The sequence below is a fragment of the Barbus barbus genome, assembly GCF_936440315.1.
Source record: "Barbus barbus genome assembly, chromosome: 41".
In the NCBI taxonomy this organism is placed as follows: Eukaryota; Metazoa; Chordata; class Actinopteri; order Cypriniformes; family Cyprinidae; genus Barbus; species Barbus barbus.
Window position 1 is genome coordinate 19,946,146 of NC_136719.1, and position 23,685 is coordinate 19,969,830.

General features: G+C 35.2%; 4 protein-coding genes across 5 annotated transcripts; 3 read left to right on the plus strand and 1 right to left on the minus strand.

The window, feature by feature from the left end:
• Positions 1-126: 126 nt before the first annotated feature.
• Positions 127-5,926, minus strand: LOC306860297 (coenzyme Q-binding protein COQ10 homolog A, mitochondrial-like). Its single transcript, XM_079401921.1, has 5 exons — positions 5,380-5,926; positions 3,924-4,070; positions 3,027-3,219; positions 2,838-2,939; positions 127-1,737 (listed from the first exon to the last, which is right to left on the minus strand). The coding sequence occupies exons 1-5, from the start codon at positions 5,499-5,501 to the stop codon at positions 1,570-1,572; spliced, it is 732 nt and encodes a 243-aa protein (XP_079258047.1). The 5' UTR covers positions 5,502-5,926; the 3' UTR covers positions 127-1,569.
• Positions 5,927-6,358: 432 nt separating this feature from the next.
• Positions 6,359-9,946, plus strand: LOC306860815 (uncharacterized protein). 2 transcript variants are annotated; one of them, XM_079402755.1, is made up of 2 exons: positions 6,359-6,531; positions 6,813-9,946. In XM_079402755.1, exons 1-2 carry the CDS (start codon positions 6,452-6,454, stop codon positions 8,263-8,265), a joined length of 1,533 nt encoding a protein of 510 aa, XP_079258881.1. In that variant the 5' UTR covers positions 6,359-6,451; the 3' UTR covers positions 8,266-9,946. The 2 variants fall into 2 exon arrangements, with proteins under 2 accessions (XP_079258881.1, XP_079258882.1); XM_079402756.1 differs by having other exon boundaries at positions 6,369-6,626; positions 6,813-9,945.
• Positions 9,947-10,802: 856 nt separating this feature from the next.
• Positions 10,803-12,534, plus strand: LOC306860817 (small nuclear ribonucleoprotein G). Its single transcript, XM_079402760.1, has 4 exons — positions 10,803-10,950; positions 11,207-11,229; positions 11,819-11,943; positions 12,238-12,534. The coding sequence occupies exons 1-4, from the start codon at positions 10,919-10,921 to the stop codon at positions 12,286-12,288; spliced, it is 231 nt and encodes a 76-aa protein (XP_079258886.1). The 5' UTR covers positions 10,803-10,918; the 3' UTR covers positions 12,289-12,534.
• A 2,613-nt stretch (positions 12,535-15,147) lies between these two features.
• LOC306860271 (pyridoxal phosphate homeostasis protein-like) lies at positions 15,148-23,607 on the plus strand. The gene is made up of 8 exons (XM_079401886.1): positions 15,148-15,287; positions 18,822-18,929; positions 19,005-19,040; positions 19,122-19,197; positions 19,352-19,492; positions 19,882-20,024; positions 20,412-20,510; positions 20,604-23,607. Exons 1-8 carry the CDS (start codon positions 15,213-15,215, stop codon positions 20,757-20,759), a joined length of 834 nt encoding a protein of 277 aa, XP_079258012.1. The 5' UTR covers positions 15,148-15,212; the 3' UTR covers positions 20,760-23,607.
• Positions 23,608-23,685: the final 78 nt, after the last annotated feature.

Below are 23,685 nucleotides of genomic sequence, written 5' to 3' on the forward strand. Positions count from 1 at the left end.
ACTACCACTCTGCGGTAAGAAACCATTGACAAAATAGTGCACATCAAGATCAAACACGTCATAATTCAAAGCAGAAAAGCAGCCTCCAAATGAATCTCAAGCAGTTCAAGTAAAACAGACCCAAAAATGTGTTTGGAAATAAATTTATAGATTCTCAAATTAAAAGAAACGCTTGTGCAAGATTATAACACTGACGACAGGCAAGTTGACAGAATTAAGGTTTACTGAACAGACAACATTCATTGTTCCTAAAACTGCTGCTCTTGCTCTTATGAAGCACTGCTCAACTCTTTGGTTCTTATTCACAGTTCTTCAACCAAACATTCTCACTTAACAGACATCTAACAAGGTCTTTATATGATCAATCCTAGAAATCTACTAATAGTGACATTATTTCCAAGGAAGACTCTTAGACAGGTGTTTGATACAGCACAAATAAATCATCAATGGACAGCTTGACAATTACGTTATTTGAAGTCATTTATAAATGCCATGAGCACTTAGATAAGGCATTGAAATGGCTAAAAATAAAATCCCACAAAATAAATGTTGAAAAAAAGAAAAATGTCCGTTATGCTTGTATTCAAAGCTTCACCAGCTCAAGCTGTAGCTTTTCAGAAAATCACAAACAATACACAAATACAACATTAATGTAGCAACAAATCAGAAATGGCACAGTCTACATGAACAGGCACACACTGGGATCACTATTAGGGAACAACAGGCTGAATCTGTATATTTCTTTCATTTGAATTTCTCTAAAGCCCTGAGTTTGCATCCAAAGAAAGCAAAAGCATGCTAAATACAATTCGTAATTCCTTCATTACAATATACTACTTCTATAAACGATGAGGATAAATATTTAGCTGAGAGAAATTTGACATCACTCTAACAGTATAGCTGCTAATTATTATATTTACAGTTGTGTTTGGACTTCTTGAGATGAATATTATAAATTCAGTGCAGTGTGAAAGTCAAGTAGGTCACTGTTGAGCGTGATCAAATTCAAGCAATATCTAGTGTATATAGATTTATTTTAGAAGGAATATTCTGGGTTAATCTGTGCCTTTTGCATGCTGTTGATTACCACAGAAAATAATATTGACTTGAAACCATAAAAATATTTAACAGCTGCACATATTGCAAGGGGACAGTAAACAATGGTTGTGCTGTACATGTTTTATTGTTTGTTTTAAAAAGCTGAGGTACAAATCGAAACTATTTTGTGTAGTAATCAACATCAATCTAAAATATTCCTTTCAGCTTCAATAATAAGTAAGATTTGGCCTCAATAAACCCACTGCAGGACTGAATGAGTAAACCAGGTGAAACGTCCAAGTTTTTCACCTCAACTTTCCAATCTTACCTGTCAGAGCTGCAATAATCAATCTTCATTCACAGTCAAAAAGCAAACAAAACAAAAAAACACGTTTAAGGTGCAGTACCTCAAATGAACTGAAATCTTTTTTCTAAAAGTAATGTAATCTAGTGATCTGATTTGTCATGTGATAACCATCTAAAGAGTTTTGTGAGTTCCAGTTGCAGGTGAGTCCCGTGTGAAGGTGCACCTCACGTATGATGGACCTCGTGGAACATGAGCTCGCGGGGTATCCTCGTCTCGGGGCCGTAGAGTTTGCCTGCTCGCCGCTCAAACGCCGCCACCATCTGCTTCACGACCTCGTCGAAAAACACAGTCGCTAACTGCGAATGCAGCAATGAACGGAACTCGAACGAGATCTGAGAAAAACCAACAACAGCCAGAGAGAAAGAGACATGGTGAGTTTACTTCCTAACAAACACTGAGTGTTATCGCTAATTAAAACTGTGTGTGTGTATATTATATATGCACACACACACCTCCATATATATATATATATATATACACATACACACACACACAAACATATCGCATCCAAAATAAAAGTTTTTGTTTGTATAATATATTAAATCGCATCTAAAATAAGTTTGTTTATATAATGTGTGTACTGTGTATATTTATTATGTATATATAAAGACACACATACAGTATATATTTATATTTATTTAATTTATATAGACAGTATTATATGCATAATATGTGCATAATAAATATACACAGTACACACACATATATTATGTACACAAAAATATTTATTTTGGACACGATTAATTGTTGTCCAGCACTAATAACATGAATTGAAAAAAGAAAACGTTAAGTAAAATAAAATGAAATACAAAAAATGTCAACTTATTTTATATCAGTTAGTTGGCAAGTTTCTAATTTTCACGTTTAAGGTGAAATACTAAAATTTCTAATAAAAGCTAAATAGACATTAACAAAAACAACAAATAAAACCTACAAAAAAACACAACAAAATTACTAAAACTTAAATGACAATCAAATCAAATAAAAGCTAAACAGACAAAAAAATAAAATTAATAAACCCAATTAAAAATAAATAAAAAATCACTAAAACTTGTAAAACACTTATAAAACTGGAATAAAAATAAAAGCTAAATTGGCGTATTTAATAATAATCTGACAATAAACACAACAAAGTTACTAAAATGAAAATGACAAATATGAAAACTAATTCAACATATTAATGAATACTACAGTAAATTAAAATAACACTACTGTCCACCAATGTCTGACATGTGTTTTTGGTTTTGTTTGATTAAAATTAATGAAAGTGTTGCATGTTTGGATAGTTGTATACTGATTTTTACCCACTGAAATTGTGCAGAAGTCTCTGCTTTACATTATGCAAGCTAGTCAGACCTAGCAACAGTAACCAAGAGGGGTGGGGCTTAGCAAAAGGAAGCAAACTGGAAACAAGTTTGTAAACGATACTTACAGAGAAGTCTACAGTGCATGTGCGAGGATAGCCAGGAATACCGGGACTAAACCGCCATATTGTCTCTAAATGATTGAAGAGTTTACCGTCCGAACACACTGCCTGAAAGGGGAAATATAATTATATACTAAATTTATGTTTCCTTTCATTTCAGTGATGATGATGTTGTAGAGCACACAGAAGGCTTACTTTGACCAGATGTGGACGGACGTGGCTTATCATTGAAGTGTATCGCTCAACAATTGGAGGGAAGCCCACTTCCAAGTGAGCTTTTGCATGACCGGCCCTTTTCATGATGGTCTGGGACTTTTTACACCACGGTACAAAGTGTTTGTAGTCATCCACGTTGGCTACCACATCATACATCTCTTGCATCGAGTACCTAAAGACCAAAACACAGGTAAATATTTTTTTAAATTTTTTAAAATTTTGGAAATAAATACAAATACTTTCAGAAATGGACAATAAAACGGTGTTGTTATTGTCAACTAAATCCATTTAGAATCATTTTTGTCATTTGAAATAAAGCCAAAATAACAAAATATAAATATTAGATGAAAAAAATAAATAAAAAAATCAGCAACTGAAATAAAATAAGTTTAAAATGAAATACTACTTAAAATGAAATTAAATTAGAGCTAAATAAAAACAATATAACAACAAAAGCTCATTCAAAATCATATTAACAAATATAATAGTATATAAATAATACCGGAAATTACACTTCAATAAAATACACAAAATAATAATACAAATACTGCTATTTTGCCCAATTAAAAAAGCTTAATGTGTTTTGTTCTACTTCTATTGGTAAGTACTACCAGAAATACAGAGAAAGATGAAAGAAAGAGACTTTGGAAGTACTATTTATTCATTTATATTTTCTTTCATTAATGGTTCAGTATTTATGTCCCTGTTTTAGGTCTTTGTTTCCAGCTGCTCCACCTCCACTAGATCAATAGTGGAGCTCTGATTTATTACTTACCACAAAAGCTTGCCTTCATTCTTTTTCCATGAAGAGGTCATTGTTCAGGATCAGACACTGGGTCAATCTTAACCTACCCTATAATTAGTTAGTCAGCTTACCCTAGTATTCTCCTCTCTGAATACTCTTTTCTCTTATTGGTGAGGCTGATGAAAGATCTCCTCTGATGAGTGGGAGTCAAATCCACATCAGAGAGACAGAGAGCCCGAGGATGACGGGTCATCAAGATCCCACAGGAGGACAGGTGCCTGACATACAAAAAAAAAATACAATGCATACAATACATGCAGGAATGGTCTGCGATGATTGTGCCATCATACTATGATACTGAATGATTAGTATATTAATATGTGACCCTGGAGCACAAAACCAGTCTTAAGTCGCTGGGGTATATTTGTAGCAATAGCCAAAAATACATTGTATGGGTCAAAATGATTGATTTTTCTTTTATGCCAAAAATCATTATGACATTAAGTAAAGATCATGCTCCATGAAGATATTTAGTAAATTTCCTACTGTACATATATCAAAACTTCATTTTTGATTAGTAATATGCATTGCTAAGAACTTTTAGGCGATTTTCTCAGTATTTCGATTTTTTTGCACCCTCAGATTCCAGATTTTCAAATAGTTGTCCAAATATCGTCCTATCCTAACAAACCATGCATCAATGGAAAGCTTCTTTATTCAGCTTTCAGATGATGTATATATCTCAATTTCCAAAAATTGACACTTGAGACTGGTTTTGTGCTCCAGGGTCACAAATATTGTCATATTTCAAGGAAATTACCTGGTACATGTCCAAAAAGAATGATATTATTACCATGGTATAAGGGATCTTCAAGCCACGCTTGAAATTGTGTGTGATTTACAGTCATATTTGAGAATCTTGCCCTGCAGCCAGTTAACATGGTGACCACTGACCATCAAATCCTCCTTGCTTCTCGTTACTACAGTACAAATCTTAATAATTCTACTAGTATAAGTATATTTATTTTTTATTATGACAGCTGTGCCTGTTAAGTTCTCACAGTGTTTTATTAAAACAAGAACTGCAATAATTCTGGTATTTCCAAAACTACATTTTCTAAATGTACGTAGAATAATTGATAATCAAACGTTTTATCCATGTCTAGGCTCTTATCAGGAGGTTTATGATTATAGGGTTTATAACAGAATTCTACGTTATCATATCATATTATCATTTAAAATAATTTTTGTTTACATTTCTGTTATTTTTCATGTATTCCATTTTAATTTATATTCCTTTCCATTCGTCATTCTGTATCTCAAAACAAAATCTGTTGTTTAAATTTGTATTCTTTTATTTTAATTTACATTCCTGTCCATTTATAAAATTGTGTATATACTGTCACTATATACACCCCACAATTCTTCATTAATAATGGTGGTAACTATGGTATTTTAGGGGAAACTTTGGTAATTTTTTAGGATTTTCCAGCGATGTGATGCATCAATCATTCAGTAGAAGCACCTTATATAATCTATTTAACATTTGTATGTTTGCATAATATATTCCACTATTCAATGTTTTACCTGATGGGCCAGTGCTGTATCCTCTCTCTGCATTTATACGGTCCGACCGTCGCTATTTCCAGAAACTCACTGAATGTCCGCACACCCATCGGGATCCGCCGGGCGCCTCCTGACACGGCCATCAGAAACAGAGCTTAACCTATTCAATGCGTGTAAAATGAAGACGATTAATCTCGAATAACACGATTAACTCTATTGTCATCTCTATGAATAAACGAGTCGGCTGTTTTTCAGTGACCAAACCCCCGCTGTGCGTTAAATCCTTGCGGTGCAAGTATCATATTTCGACTGAAACAATAGTGATTCCGCTGAAACCGATTGAGGTTAAACCGGTGAAGCCTTCATAAGCTGCCGGTGTAGCACCGTGCAGCTGCCGCCAACCGGACCGGAGGACGACTGAATGTCACATAAGGGACACAATTATTATGATTTCATGTCTAAACCCCCACATTTTATTTGAATCATGGTAATAAATAATGTGGGTGCATATAACCCAATGACAACAATGAACATATATTAGTAATCCCAGTAAGAGGGAAGATGGTGTGCTGTTTGCGCACATTTCATAATAAGAGTCTACTCCCTGCGCTCGTATTAAGAAATTCTATGTATATTGTAATTTGTATATGTTTTCAATTTTTTTTATTTTAGTCATTTGTTTTTTGGTCATTTATTATATATATTTTCAGTTTTAGTACTTATAATAATAATATTTTATTTATTTCCGCCTTATTTCGATTAACAAAAACATAGTTCTTCGTTTCAGTTAACAGCAACACTGTTTTATTCTCCCTAAATATAAACACTTGATAAATGCTCTTGATAAATTGAAAATTAAACGTCTAAAAGTCTTTCCTGAGCCATTTTAATCAACTGATAATAAATGAGCCTTACATGTTCATATGGGTTTAGTTTAATTTTATAGTCACGTTTATTTACGTATTACACGCGTAGGGGATGATGGGAATTGTAGTTCTTCGAACTGCCTTACGTTAAGTTTAGTAGAAGTGCGTGGAAGTTGAAGTGAAAGTCCGTGTGCGTTTAACCTCACAGTTTCTCGCGTTTTGCGTTTATGAACCTGAAAACACCTGCTGTAATGTCCACACAGATGTGCGAGAAACCTATTTTGTGTGATACAAAGTCCTCGAGCGGGTAAGTTTGTATGTCAGTTGCATGTCAACAGCATAGCAAGACAACTAGCAAACTCGTCCTGTGTCAGTGCTACAGTAATGCTGCATGTAGTTGTGGTGGGTGTCTTCATTTTATAGCCAAGAATATCAGTTTGTTTCATTACTTTAAAAAGATTGTAGTGGTATATATGCGTGTGTGTGTGTACATACATACATACATATGCACAATAAAATGTTACATTTAAAAGTCATTTTTGAATTTATGATTAAATGGGATCAATTTGATGATTTTTTTTTTTATAGGAATATGGATACTGTGCATTGCTGGAATGGAGCAAAAGGTGACCAGATCCCCACTAGGGCTAGACCCATGTCAGACACCTTATCCAAACTGGCTCAACTGATCACTTGCATCGAGTACAAACCAAAACCACAGAGGTCTTCCTCCATCTGCAAAGACTGCGGCCACAAATTCTCCGACCTGAAGAGTCTTGAGCGTCACCAGAAAAGAGAGCACGCCTTGCAAAAGCTCCATTGCTGTCAACACTGTGGCCAAAAATTCGCTTTGCTCTCTAGTTTGCAGCTACACAAATGTTCTCACGTCTCACCCATGTGTCAGACATGCATGGGGAAACCTCAGAGGGGTTCTTCTTGTCCTTCCTGCGGGACTGAATCATCAGAAGATCCCTTCTATCATGACAACAGCCCCTATGCGTGTGCTCCATGCGGACAAGCCTTCAGCCACAAGCAAGAGCTGCTGCACCACCAGCAGGCCGGAGGCTGTCAGCCCACCAAGACTCTCAAACCTCCTCCACCTTCAAATGCCTCTTTGCCTCCATCTCCTCCAAGCGCCAACTCATCTCTTACCACATGCACTTTGTGTCACAAAACGTTCCGTTCTTCTGCTGGACTTGGTTGCCACATGCGCTTTTCCCATGTGCACATGAAAAGCAACACAGAGAAGAAAACAGTTGTCATTGTAAGCACATTGAAGAAGAGGAAGAAGAAAGTTCTCATGTCAAGTACGTTGTTTCCATGCCGTTCCTGTGACAAATCATTTCCTAAGACATCACTGCTTCATCAGCACAGGAAAGAGGAACACCAGCGGGAGATAAAGGTGAGGAAACTGCAGCGAACCTCTTTGAAGACCACCAGGCAAAGACGGAAAGGTGAAACATATCCATGCCTCCATTGCGGAAAAGAGTTCCTGCACCATCTGACGCGTCGGGCACATTTTAGACACTACAGCTCTCACCATCAGACCCACCTCAAATTGAGTGGCAAAACGTCCGGTGCTGATGCAGCTGGGTTCCACCCAAAGGCAGCTAAGGAGCTTAGACCTTCCCAAGAAAAAAGACCAAGAGGTAGACCTAGGACCAGAAATCTACCTGTTTTTATGGAAATCAAGCAAAAGGAAGAAGAGCAAATGGATAAGCAGGATGATAGTGATGAAGACGAGGATGCCGAGTATCCTTGTACGTCATGCGACCAGGTCTTTAGCTCCAAAGCTAAGCTGCATGTCCATGAGAAAGTCCATGAGGAAGTCCCTGAGGAGCACGATCAACCAGTCGACACATGCAGGTGTTGTAGTGTGTGTGCAGGTGGGATTCCCCTCGCTGAGATTCCAGAAGATTGTGAAAAGAAAGTCTATCACTGTGTGCCATGTGCCGAGGCGTTCATAGCCCTGAACGCTTTTCTAGAGCACTGCCAGAAACATTTGATACGTGAAAATGAAGATGAATTCAGTGATGATTGAAAGAGCTTCCATTTTTTCAAGGAATTGTTCACTCAAAAAAAAATGTAAATAAATTTTCTCACAATCAGATTCTAATCATGTTAACTGTTATTATTTTTTCTTACAGAACATACTTTTTTTAAAGAACCATTGCATATATTTAGACAAAAAGCACCTTAAAAGTTCTTCACATTTTAGGTTTTTATGAATAAATAATTATGGAATTGAAATTATTTGGTGAACTATTCCTTTAAAAATGAAATCTGTCATCATTTACTCACCCCAATGTCGTGGAACACAAAAGACGATTGTTTTGAAAAATATTGATAAGCGAAACGTTTTGATTTCCATTGACTTCCATTGTATTTTTGTCCATTCAATGGAAGTCAATTTCAACTAAAACTGTTCAGTTAAAAACATTTTTCAAAATATCATCTTGTATGTTCCACATAAACTGCCATATATGCTGACATAAGGGTGAGTAAATGATGACAGGGTTTAAATTTTTGGGTGATCTGTCCCTTTAAGGGCAGGGAAATCAGTCTGCAGATGTCCAGGCTATCAGGAATTAAATACATCAGGCATTTTTGGTTTTGGTAAACTGTCTAAATATGATCAGTATTTTACAGGTTTTGATTTCTGTGGTTCATGAGGTATAATGTACACAGGATAACTCACTCCCACCAATCTGAGCCAAACTGCCAGAAAAATAATAGAGGCCTTTGATAATATCGACAAGCCAATTGCATTTTGTCAGATACGGGTACCTAATTAAAACCACTTCAACTCATCAGGATCAATGTTCTCCATACCTCAATACAGATGTAGAAGTCACATCCATTATGTTACTATGAGAAGATAGTGAATTTAATATTTTGACACATACACATGTTTTCTAGATGGCCAGTGCCTTGCTGAAACACAAAACCAGCTAAATGTATGTGCTGCTGCTTTTTGTCTGTCAAGTTGGAGGATATAGTATCTTTGTATCTGCTAGATTTGGCTACTGAAGTGTTTCAGCTTGTTTTATTATATAGCATTTTACTTATATGTGAAATATCTGTTTGTATTTTGTGAAGTATATGAAACAAAGTAAGCTTTATTCTTCTAAAGTTGTAGAATCATTACAGATAGTAGCATGCTTATATACATGATATTTTATGCTATCAGACCAAATATTGCAAGTATAATTGCATAACTTTCTTACTAGACTGGATGAATGAATTATGTGCTGATATGAGACCTCAGATTAGGTGACTGGCAACAGAACAAGTCCATTTTAATGTTTAATTTGTATATCAAGGGTTAATAATCTTCATTTGTTTCTGTTTTATGTAACACTTCTAACATTTTCTCTTCTTAACACCAAATATGCTGCAGTGATTTTTCAGCTGTTTTTTGCACTGACCATTTTTTGTCTTTGAACACTGTATAATATTCACTTTATGACTCGCATTGTAAATGACGAGTGCAAATATAACTATATTTTCCCCCAAATCCTTTATTAAGAATATATATACTGGAGGCATTTTAAATTTAGTTATCTACATTACTATCTGGGTGTGTTTACTTGCGACTACCTCCAGTATCACCTGCTTTGTCCCAAGATGTGTGATGATTTTTTTTCTTTTGAATAATGTTTGTCAGAAAATTTACCTCATGTTACGCATTACACTGGCATTGTTTTAGAATAAATTGTTTAAAAAGGTTTGGTAGTTTTTGTTATGTTTGGCGCTCTTTAAAAATCACACCAGAGGCCTGTTTCATAAAACAAGTTTACCAAACAAGCCAGGTTTATTTCAGTTAGTCTGACTTATTGTCAGTTGAATTGGTTCAAACTAAGTCAGAATAACTGAAATAAGCCTGGCTTGTTTGGTAAACTTATTTTATGAAACAGCCCCCAAGTTTACCAAATAAGCCAGGTTTATTTCAGTTAGTCTGACTTATTGTCCATTGAATTGGTTCAAACTAAGTCAGAATAACTGAAATAAGCCTGGCTTGTTTGGTAAACTTGTTTTATGAAACAGCCCCCAAGTTTACCAAATAAGCCAGGTTTATTTCAGTTAGTCTGACTTATTGTCCGTTGAATTGGTTCAAACTAAGTCAGAATAACTGAAATAAGCCTGGCTTGTTTGGTAAACTTGTTTTATGAAACAGCCCCCAAGTTTACCAAAAAAAACCAGGTTTATTTCAGTTAGTCTGATTTATTGTCAATTGAATTGGTTCAAACTAAGTCAGAATAACTGAAATAAGCCTGACTTGTTTGGTAAACTTATTTTATGAAACAGCCCCCAAGTTTACCAAATAAGCCAGGTTTATTTCAGTTAGTCTGATTTATTGTCAGTTGAATTGGTTCAAACTAAGTCAGAATAACTGAAATAAGCCTGGCTTGTTTGGTAAACTTGTTTTATGAAACAGGCCCTAGTATCCCAAATATATGGCATTAAAATTTGAGGTAGAATATTTTGTTTTTCCTAAAGACAATCGACAGTACATTGTGCTACGTTATTGAAGTTCATCCTTCGCTAAAGTAGGGGGCGATATTGCACACGGTGGCTGGTACAGAAAATCCCGCGACCGAGTAAGTTACGCCACTTCCGCCATTCTTCAGACATTGTTTGAAACGTGTTTCAGACGTTTTTGTGTTCCAAAACTTTGATCTAACGAAATAAACATGAGCAAAGCACACCCGCCCGAGCTGAAAAAGTAAGTATTTCAAGCCTTTTGTTGATTGTGATTCTGTTAGAAATGCGATAAATTTGAGCATCGCGTTATTCTACTGCCTGCTTATTGTAATGCCGGGTTGTCTGCGTTTATTTCACAACTGCATTATATTATTCAAATTTAACGCAGAAAACCCACATGCTATTGATTTAATTTTTGTTACACTTTCATATGAATTAGGTTTAAATGTTTGCTCCAGTATCTGTAATACAATACCTGTTTTGTTCTTGCCTTTTAGGTTTATGGACAAGAAGCTTTCACGTGAGTGTAATGCAGGATTTTCTCACATCGATTATCTAGAAAAAGAAGAGTATATGAAATCTGGAAACCTCCATAATAATATCCTAGAAGTATTTTAATTCAACAGTATGTGATTGTGATCATGTAATGCAAATATTAAAGGTTTGGGCTAAATATTAAGCTGTTTAGGCTAACTAAATGTTAGCCTAAACAGTTAACGGGAATTATTACCTGTGTTCTGTAATTCATTCTCCATCTCTTAATTATTGCCTCGCTCTCAAGTGCTATGTAAATACATAGGCATATTTTAAATAATGCACAAATCTGTACATAAATCTTCTTTTCCAGATTCACACACATTATTATTTATTGTTACGTCTTCTGTTGTAATGTCAGATATGTATGCATATGTACCAAGAGCTTCTTAAAAACCACAACAAATTCCTTGTGTGTTTGCGAACACTTGGCGAATAAAGCTGATTCTTAAATAAATAACCTTATCTAATGGATGTTCTACACTATGTATTAATTAAACCCACATGATAACTCTGTTCTCAATCACTGTCAATTCCTGTTTCTGTAAAGATGTTGTTTTCATGCACCCTTTCAGTTAAGCTCAATGGTGGCCGTCATGTTCAGGGCATCTTGCGTGGATTTGATCCCTTCATGAATATGGTCGTTGATGACAGTGTAGAAATGGCTCCTGGGGGACAAATGAACTCCATTGGGATGGTGGTCAGTACTTATAACCACAATATGGTATCAAACATATTTCATAACTCAGTGAAACATAAATAACTGACACAAGTATCATATAGAAAGACACTATGTTCAGGGTTTAGTTCTATTGTTATATTTAAGTTATCTTGGATATTCAATGTATTACTCAAAGATCAACACAGCAATGTTCACTTCTCACATTTCCATCGTGATTTGCTGATTTCTCACATTTCCATGTATTTTGAGAGACTGATGTGATGTTTTATTCTGTGCAAGGATGAATGCTCTTTTGTTTTGTTGTCTCTTCAGGTGATCAGAGGAAACAGTATAATCATGTTGGAGGCTCTTGAACGAGTATGAGGATGATGCCCACTTTCTTTTCCTGCTTTTTTCGTTCTTTTTTTTATCCAGCAAATATGGAAAAAAAATTCTCACGTCTGTTTTCAACAAAGACTTAATATTAAAGCAGAAATCCTAGATTGTGTTAAAGATTCTGTTTTATAAACACCTTCCTTGTTTTTATGCATTTTCCTATGTCTGTAGAAATGTATGTAAACAATTCATACATTTTTGTGAATAAATGGACTACAGTGTGATTAATCCAAAGTCTTTTTGTAATTCACTTTTCATTAATATTCAAAATGTCTCAACATTTTCATCGTCTTGGTAGCTGTATGCATTGGAAGCAAATCAATAATCATGACTTGTTAGGAGTTAAGAGTCAAATTCTGTTAAACTGTAAAATTTGCTCAATTGTAGTTATTCCTTGTCTAATCTAGCATTATTAGATGTTTTTCTGTTGTCCGTGATAAGACAGGATATGTTTCACATACAACTGATCCAAAATATTATTATTAATAGTACTAATTACAGGAGAAAAATAACTACAATATTAATAAATAGTGTTATATGTAAAAAAAAAAAAAGGAATAATAAAACAAACAAATTTTTGCACTTGTTACGATTACAAATGACTTGCTTCTTGCATCAGATCAAGGCTGCATCTCATTGCTATTATTACTTGATCTTAGTGCTACGTTCAACACTATAGACCATGATATACTCATAGATCGATTACAAAACTATACTGGTATTCAAGGGCAGGCTTTAAGATGGTTTAGATCCTACTTGTCCGATCGCTACCACTTTGTTAATTTAAATGGGGAGTCATCTCAATTATCACCAGTAAACTATGGAGTACCACAAGGATCTGTCCTAGGTCCTCTGCTATTTTCAATATACATGTTGCCCCTTGGTAATATTATTAGAAAATACGGGATTAGTTTTCATTGTTATGCTGATGATACTCAACTATATATCTCAACAAAACCAGATGAAACTTCTCAACTATCTAAACTAATAGATTGTGTAAAAGATTGGATGACCAATAATTTCCTTCTATTAAATTCAGAGAAGACAGAGATATTACTTATTGGACCAAAAAACAGTAACTCTTGGATTACAATTTGCAACTAGACAGATGTACTGTTACGTCCTCTAAAGTCAAAAATCTGGGTGTTATATTAGACAGCAACTTGTCCTTTGAAAATCATATTTCCCATGTTACAAAAACAGCATTCTTCCATCTTAGAAACATTGCCAAGCTTCGAAACATGCTACCTGTTTCTGATGCAGAAAAGCTAGTTCATGCATTCATGACCTCTAGACTGGACTATTGTAATGCACTGCTAGGTGGTTGTCCTGCATCTTCAATAAACAAGCTACAGATAGTCCAAAATGCAGCGGCTAGAGTTCTTACCAGGTCAAGAAAATATGACCATATTACTCCAATTTTACACTCTCTGCACTGGCTACCTATTAAGTTCCGTATCATTTACAAAACATTATTACTTGCCTATAAGGCCCTAAATGGTTTAGTTCCTGCGTACCAAACTCGTCTTCTACCACGCTACAATCCAACCCGCTCCCTAAGGTCGCAAAACTCTTTTGGTAGTACCTAGGATAGCAAAGTCCACTAAAGGAGGTAGAGCTTTTTTACATTTGGCTCCCAAACTCTGGAATAGCCTTCCTGATAACGTTCGGGGTTCAGACACACTCTCTCTGTTTAAATCTAGATTAAAGACACATCTCTTTAGCCAAGCATTCACATAATGCATCTTATAATCTTGTACTGCAGTTATATCTGATCAAATACACATTATTATTATTCTTTAGCTTGGGTTAAACAAATCATTTTTGCTTAGATGGAACAGCAGCTACGCTAATTATGTCTTTATTTGTTTCTCTGTTTCTGATTAACATCCAGTGGTAACTAGGAATGACAGAAGCTTCAGTCTGGATCCAACCCTTAAATGATCTGAGATGACCGAACACCTGAGAAAAGATAATGCCAACCCCTCAGAGGACCTCAGAGGATGCCAACGCTCAGACAACATACAGAATTACCAAATTTTGCCATAAGTTAAATATATTAAGGTTCTGCAATATATATATTGTGGAAACTTAATTTCCTGTAGAGCTGTTTTGCAACGATTTGTATCGTAAAAAGCGCTATACAAAAACTTGAACTTGAACTCATTTGTAAGTTGCTTTGGATAAATGACTAAATGTGACCCTGGAGCACAAAACCAGTCATAAGGTTAAATTTTCCGACATTGAGATGTATACATCATCTGAAAGCTGAATAAATAATCTTTCCATTGATGTATGGTTTGTTAGGATAGGACGATATTTGGCCGAGAGACAAAATATCTGGAATCTGAGGGTGCAAAAAAATCTAAATATTGAGAAAATCGCCTTTAAAGTTGTCCAAATTAAGTTCTTAGCAATGCATATTACTTATAAAAAATGAAGTTTTGATATATGTACAGTAGGAAATTTACTAAATATCTTCATGGAACATGATCTTAATGTCCTAATGATTTTTGGCGTAAAATAAAAATCTATAATTTTGACTCATACAGTGTATTTTTGGCTATTGCTACAATTATACCCCAGCGACTTGAGACTTAAATTTTGTGGTCTAGGGTCACATATGTAAATATGATAAAAAAAAATGTCTTGGTCCAGTAAAATAAATACTGTATAAAATAGTCTGCAATAAATTAGAAAAATGTTAGTTTTTAAAAAAAAATGCTGTCAGTATACTTTACTTTCCAGTCTTGTGTCTTGTGATGGCTTATTATTTACTAAGCGTAGATAAGTTGCAATCAATCTTCTTCAATGAGGCGAGACCTTTATTTTGTCGGAACGTTGACCGGATTTGCCCGTGACGTCACGCTGCTAATATATGCACGCTCACTGAGGCTCTGTGGAGAGTAGTGATGTCGGAAGAGGTTGGGAAGAAAGTGCAGGCGGTGGTGGACCGGGTGAATCAAGCGGTCTCCCGGCGCCCGAAGGTCAGTTTTTACAGCTTTCTTTTGAGTAAGATACGAAACAATCATGTGCCTTTTAAATACGCTAAAACAAACAAACTATTCGCTCGTGCTCACCGTGTTGTAATGGCAGGGTTATGTAATCTGTTCAACCTTTACACACTCGAGCTCCATATAGTAACAAGGGATGAGTGACAGCTGGTTAATAATAAAATTTTTTTGGTGATACAATAACGTTAGATTAATAAAAGTGTTGAAAGGTATACAGAATGACGGTATGAAATTTGAAAGGCGTGTAACTTCTGCTCAAGGAGAAGGACGTTGTGTGAAGGAATGAATGCATGTTGCATGAAATCTGATTCTCAGCAGTCACGCTCCAGCAAATGAATTCTGCATGACAAGCGCCAATTACATGCACTTCAAACTCATTACATTAAGCCCTTACATTTCACTAGAGTACACAAGGAGTAAATGCATTGCCACATGAAGATTTTAAGTTGGATGGTGGCTGCTGATTAAAGTAACTCATATGAAGAGCGACTCTGAAAGTTTAATCACTGATCTGTTATTGTGTGTACAGTGGTGGCCAAACTTATAAGAACACTAGTGCTAGTATTTCCACCAGCTAAAAAATGGTTTGAAGTCAGTTATTTTTATCTTTTGCTGTAGTGTGTCAGTAGGAAATATCAGTTTACATTTCCAAACATTTATTTTACCATTAATTGTAATAATCCAGTGAGATTTTTTTTGTCTGATATCAGCTAGTGCCCAACACAGAGATCTGGGCCCATATGTATAAAACTTCTCAGAAATGCTCTTAAGAATAGTTTTAAGCTTTGACTTGAGTGTAAAAAAAAAAAAGGACATTTTCTAAGAGTAGGAGACTTTTATAAAGAAGCTAAAAGCAACTTTCAGTAAAGTCTAAGACTGATTCGTAATGTCCCTAGGCATATCAAATTGGCTGCTTTGTATGGCAAGCCGTTTTGACTTTTATCCCGTCACAGGATATGAATTCTTGATATCAACAATTCAGTTTTTACTAGTTAAAATGCTAATTCTTTATCAGGAATTGGATTTCCACTAGAAACAATGGCTATTTTTGATATGAGCAATTACATTTTCACTAGTTAAAATGCTAATTCTTGATATCAAGAATTAAATTGTTGATATCTTTAATTGTATTTTCACTAGTTAAATGTCACCATAGGCTGCCATTTCAAAATCAATTGTTGATTTCAAGAATGAATTTCTTACTAGTTGAAATTCCAGTTTCACATATCAGAAATGCAATTCTTACTAGTAAAAATGTCTATTCTTGATATCAACTATTTAATTGTCACTAGTGACCATGATCATTTCTGATATCATGAATGTGATCGTTACTAGTAAAGAGAGCCATTTTAGATATCAGAAATTATATTGATATCAGAAATGCATTTTCAGATATCAGAAATGACACATGTAACGTTGAAATGCATTAACTGATATCAAGAATTTAATTTCAACTAGTAACACCTGAATTATTCTCATTCACATTTTTACTAGTAACAAAACAATTATTGATAACAAAGCCAGTTGATATCTGAAATTCCCCTTGCAACTAGTGAAAATAGAATTACTGATATCTTAATATTTTAACTAGTAAAAAACCTTTACAGATATCAAGAAATGCCATTTTTACTAGTAAGAATAGCTATGGTAATGAGTTCCTGAATATGAATGAGGTCTGGTTTTCCCTTAATCCTCTTTGTAGCCTCAGTATAGGTCAGTATAGGCCAAAGATGGCGGTAGAACATCCATGTGCAGAAACTGCTCCTCCTCCATTCGTTTTGTCAATGAAACACAAAAATTATATATTGGCTGGATTTTTTTTTTTTTTTTTTTTTTTTTTTTTTTTTTTTTTATTAATTGTTTAAAAAAAAAAAAGTACTTTCATCCTGTTTCTTTTTATAGGCCACCAAGTCCTTCAGATAATTAAAGGAAAAATGAACAAGGCATCATTTAGCTATAACATAAAAATAACTTAATGTCATTTTTTTTTTTATGTTTATTTTTGGTTTCATTACACTTTCCTCTAATGTATCAAATAAAAAATACAACCAAAATGAAAAATAAAATGGACAATAATGCGTCAAACAGTTTGAATGTTTTGCGGGGACTTTAACTATTGTATTTACATGAATGAGTCGTCATATTGCGTACCCAAAATCGTGCTGGCGTTTGTCTTTGTTTAAAGGCGGGTGCAGTTTTTTTTTTTTTTTTTTTTTTTTTTTTTTTTTTTTTTTTTTTAAACTGTACATTTTGATGTACTATTACACCAACACGTTTGATGAGCCAACATGTTTGCACTCTCTGCCCAATTTGGCTCAGATTTTCTTGACCATTGGGAGCAAACGTGATGCACACTGTAATGTCCTAATACTTGCATTGGTTTTATATAACATGCTGTCCAGTTGAAGTATCGGTGAACAAAATTAATGATAAAGTCTATTGAACCTCTTTCTCATGTCTGTGTCAGCCATTTCAATGCTATGTTAAAGATGTAACACTGCACTGATACACTCTTCTGAAAGTTAAGGCATGAATATGCAGCAGTCGCTCAATTGTAGTGTATTCGGAGTGGAATGTAAAGCGATTTAATAAGAATTATAATCTTGCCCATCTTTCATTGCTTATTATTATTATTATTATTATTATTAATATTATTAGGCTATTTTATATTAGCCTATTATTATTATTATGATGCTATTTTATTATTAGGCTATGTTGTTCAAGTTCAAGTTTATTTGTATAGCGCTTTTTACGATACAAATCGTTGCAAAGCAGCTCTACAGGAAATTAAGTTTCCACAATATATTTATATATTGCAGAACCTTAAGAAATTTAACTTATGGCAAAATTTGGTAATTCTGTATGTTGTCTGAGCGTTGGCATCCTCTGAGGTCCTCTGAGGGGTTGGCATTATATTTTCTCAGGTGTTCGGTCATCTCAGATCATTTAAGGGTTGGATCCAGACTGAAGCTTCTGTAATTCCTAGTTACTGATCTGATCATCATCCAGTCTGTCTGGAATGACATGAAGAAACAGAACAAACTAAGACCGACTAAATCCAGAAGAACTGTGGCAACGTCTCCAAGATGCTTCTTGAAACCTTTCTGCAAAGCTACCTGAGAAACCGTTCAAGTGGACCTAGGGGGAAAAAAAGCTGCTTTAAACGCAAAGGATGGTCACACCAAATGTTGATTTAATTTAGTTAATAGAAGTTAATTGTTAAAGAAAATCTATTTAGGACATTTTTGACCGCATCCTCTACAGCACTTTTACACAAGTGCCTAAAACTTTTAACAGTACTGTAGCTTTGCGGGTAGGTTTCTTGAAGCATCTTGGAGACGTTGCCACAGTTCTTCTGGATTTAGTCTGTCTTAGTTTGTTCTGTTTCTTCAGATCAGATCTCTGTGTGGAGCACTGGCTGAATATTGTATTTTAAATAAATTTTGAATGCTGCTCTTAAATACTAAGCAGCAAGCTTAGTGACTGTATTTTACTTTTCTCTTGCAGACGTTACCATGTATAGCCCCTCGTCTGGTTGCGGTTAGTAAGACTAAACCACCAGAGATGGTGGTGGAGGCTTACAAACATGGACAACGAAACTTTGGAGAGAATTATGTGAGTAAATAAACAAGCATGTATGTTTTGAAGCTTGGTTACGTACTTCATATTAAATATCCCCTTTTTCCGCAGGTAAATGAACTTGTTGAGAAAGCTTCCCATCCCCTGGTATGAAGACAGACAAATTCGAATGTATTTGTTTAGCTGTTTTTGATCAAAAGTCTTGATCTATGTTAAACATCTTTGTAGGTTGTCTCGTCATGTCCTGAAATAAAATGGCATTTCATCGGTCATCTGCAAAAGAATAATGTCAACAAACTCCTGGGTGAGCAAAGCAGTTTTACATTTAGCTTGACATTTAAATCCTGGCATCATTCACAGTCTAAATTTACAGTGACTACCTAGTGATTTCAGACATTAGGACTTTGTTACTTCGGTTTTATTCTGAATTAATCCACATTCATTTAATTCAATGATAGGTGTCCCAAAGCTGTATATGGTAGAGACGATCGACTCTGTGAAACTGGCTGAAAAAGTCAACAGCTCGTGGCAAAAAATGAGAGCTGCAAACACACTGCGGTTAAAGATTATGGTTCAGATCAACACCAGCGGAGAAGAAAGTGAGTGTTCTGCACCTGAATAATTGTGCATCTCCTTTAAACATCAGCTCTGAAAAGTTTACAAACTCTAAAAATATACATACGGTAGTTAGCTATCTTACAAGAATTAAAATCAAGAATATTATGTGATTTGGAGTGTCGTAAAATCTTACAAATTTCATTGTTCAAGCCTATTTTTCAATGTTACAATGTAAGCAACAATTTTGTTGCAAAAGCCCATATCAAAGATTCAGATGTTGTTTGATTCACTTTCAGACAGGATGTGAATGTCACGGTGGGCACATGTCTAACAAAAACAGTTAAGCGTTATGAAATCTCTTCTCAGTGTATCAGATGACTGTTTTTCTGAAACCTCAGCATGATCGTCTCTCTTGGATGTGTTTCATCAGGTAAACATGGCCTGGCTCCCGATGAGACTGTAAACTTGGTAAAACACATCGTGTCTCAGTGTCCTGCTCTTGATTTTGCGGGGCTCATGACGATTGGCCGTTATGGTTACGACCTCAGTGAAGGCCCTAACCCCGATTTCCAGGTGCGTCAGATCAGCTGACCTTGCGTATTTGAAGCCTCTGAAAGATATTTACAAAATTTGGGGTCAGAAAGATATATATTTTTTGTTTCTGAAGTGCTCACCAACGATGCATGTATAAATGTATTTAATTTTTTAAAAATATTTATTTCTGTGATGGCAAAGCTGAATTTTTAGCATCATTACTCCAGTCTTCAGTGTCACATGTTCTTTTAGAAGTCATTCTAATATGATGATTTGGTGTTCAAGAAACTTTTCTTATTAACAATGTTGACAAACGTTTTGCTGCTTAATTTTGTAGAAACCGTTATTCAAGCTCACTTCATGCTGAAAGGATGTTACAACATGGCATGTGAAATGCAAGTATGTAAATGAGTTTGTGGTGTCTAGATGCTGTTGAAACGTCGTGAGGAGGTCTGTGAAAGTCTGAAGATCCCAGTAGAGCAGGTTGAGCTCAGTATGGGCATGTCTACTGACTTTGAACATGCGGTAAGTGTTGCTTCATTTCAATATACTCTTTAATTGTGCTCTTATTTCATTGGAAAGTAGATTTTGTTCAATTTGTATCGTTTCTCCAATTAGATTGAGGTTGGCTCTACAAACGTACGTGTTGGCAGCACTATTTTCGGCACCCGAGAATACCCCAACACCCCGAGCCCCAGTCCGGAAAGAAAGCCAAAGGTCGTCTGTGGGGAAGCAGCCAGAAAAATGGACCGGCTCACGGTCACAGAGCAATGAATGATTGGGGGTGAAGGTTACTGAACTAAATGTGAGACCTCTTGTGCTTCTTCCCAATGACTGGGCTCACCATTCACCAGTCAAGGGCCTTTATTATGTCTTAACTAATGCTGCTGACCTGGTCTTCTGTGGCAAATGAACTAGAATGAAGTGTTAGTTAATAACTCGAATACTAAATTTACTTCCTGAAGGTGTTTTTATTGTCGAAAGCTCTCCAGAAGTGTCCTCCAGCCCTCTGTAAATTCCTTGAGCTTGGTTTTGCGATTATTTTTAACAGATACAGGGTCAGCACATGCTCAGTTTTGTTGTGCCAATCGTAGTTGTGAGGTATAATTTGTCTTTCCCGTTAGATTAGATGTTAGTGACCCATTTTAACATCTAATTAAAACAATAGGATGTATAATTTTTGTTCTTAGTGTGTAGGTATATTTTAGTGTCTGTGTATTCTGTTCAAAATCATAAATGTAAATGATATAAATAGCACATTTATAGTATTGCTTCAGTATCCACTTGTTGCTGTGAAAGCTGTATCAGTGAAATGTTGGGACTGGTGTGTGTGTGTCACGTGTGTGTGGTGTTGTCATGTAATTCATGTAGTATTTCATATCACCCAAAACTGGTGTTGAACACGGATCAACAGTCACATTGGGTTCAGTATAGAACATTGAAATGTAGATGCAATGATATTAGTGCAGAGACGAACCGTTTTGGAAAAGCTGAGGGTCTGAGGCCTTTTACTATGCAAGAGAGAGATTATCCTGATACTTAGAAGCTTGTTTAGAGGCAATCACTTCATATTTTTGTTTTTAAATTTTGGATGAATCCAGTATTGTGTCAGACTAATGGTTTTACTGTTTGTGGTTGGTTGTGAAAAGCCAAAACCGAAATTAACTTTTTTTTTTTTTTTCAATCAGTATGTCAAATAACATCTTAACATCTTTACAATCGATAGTTGTACATAAATATTTAATTGATTTAGGTGAGTTGAGCAATAAAACAATAGAAAATAAAATGGTTTGTGTGGCATGTATAAGTGCAGTGGTCAACTTTGGTATATCTTTTTTTTTTATCTACAGGTGTATCTCAGAAAATTAGAATATGGTGAAAAAGTTCAGTTTTTCATGCAAGTTATTTCAAACAGTGAAACTTTCATATATTTTAGATTCATTGCATGTAAAGTAAAACACTTCAAAAGTTTATTTTTTTGTAAATTATGATTAGAGATTATGAAAGTCAAAAATCAGTATCTCAAAATATTAGAATATTTACATTTGAGTTTCAATTAATGACCATCCCTACAGTATAAATTATGCGTCTCTCTTTGTTCTTTGAAACCACAATAATGGGGAAGACTGCTGACTTGGCAATGATCCAGAAGACAATCGTTGACACCCTCCACAAAGAGGGTAAGTCACAGAGGGTCATTACAGAAAGGAGTGCTGTATCAAAGCATATTAAATGCAAAGTTGGAAGGAAGAATTTGGGTAGGAAAAGGTGCACAAGCAACAAGGATGACCCCAAGCTTGAGAATACTGTCAAGCAAAGCTGATTCAAACACTTGGGAGAGCTTCACAAGGAGTGGACTGAAGCTGGAGTCAGTGCATCAAGTCACCACGCTCAGACGTCTTCAGGAAAAGGACTACCAAGCCACTTCTGAACCAGAAACATAGAAGCATCTTACCTGGGCTAAAGAGAAAACGAACTGGACTGTTGCTTAGTGGTCCAAAGTTCTCTTTTCAGATGAAAGTAAATATTGCATTTCATTTGGAAATCAAGGTCTGGAGGAAGACTGGAGAGGCACAAAACCCAAGCTGCTTGAAGTCTACACAGTCCGTGATGATTTGGTTAGCCGTGACGTCTGCTGGTGTTGGTCCATTGTATTTTATAAAGTCCAGAGTCAATGCAGCCGTCTACCAGGAGATTTTGGAGCACTTTATGCTTCCATCTGCTGACAAGCTTTATGGAGATGCTGATTTCCTTTTCCAGCAGGACTTTAGCACCTGCCCACAGTGCCAAAACCACTTCCAAGTGCTTTGCTGACCATGATATTACTGTGCTTGATTGGCCAGCCAACATGCCTGACCTGAACCCCATGGAGAATCTATGGGATATTTTCAAGAGAAAGATGAGAAACAGTTGATCCAACAATACAGACGAGCTGAAGACTCAATAGTGCCTCAGCAGAGCCACAGGCTGATCGCTTCCATGCCACACCTCACTGATGCTGGAGTTTGTGCTAAAGGAGCCCTGACAAAGTATTGAGTGCATAAATGAACATACTTTAAAGAACTTGAACTTTTCTGCATTGCAAATCCTTTTTTTTTTTATTGATCTTAGGAAATATTCTACTATTTTGAGATACTGGATTTTGACTTTCATGAGCTGCAAGCTCTAATCATCAAAATTAAAACAAACAACACTTTTTGAAATGTTACAAAAAAAAAAAACTTTTTCACCATATTCTAATTTTCTGAGATGCACCTGTATAATATATGATATGCAAAGTAATTGATCTCTTATGCTCACCAAGGCTGCATTTATTTAGTTAAAAAAACAGTAAGAACCGTAATATTGTGAAAAATTACAGGAATACGGTAATATTGTGTAATATTATTGCAATTTTAAAATCTTTTCTATTTTAATACATTTTAAAATGTAATTTGTTCCTCTAATGGCAAGGCAGAAATTATTCTAATCTGATGATTTTGTGTTTAAGAAACATTTTGTATTATTATCAATGTTGAAAATAGTTGTGAAATTGAAAGTTGCAAAAAAAGGAACATTATATATGTATTTGTCACTTTGATCAATTAAATCCATCCTTGGTGAATAAAAGTATTGATCTGTTTCAATATTTTTTAAATTATTACTGACCCCAAATCTTTGAACAGTAGTATATTTATATATAAAATATATATTCTATTGT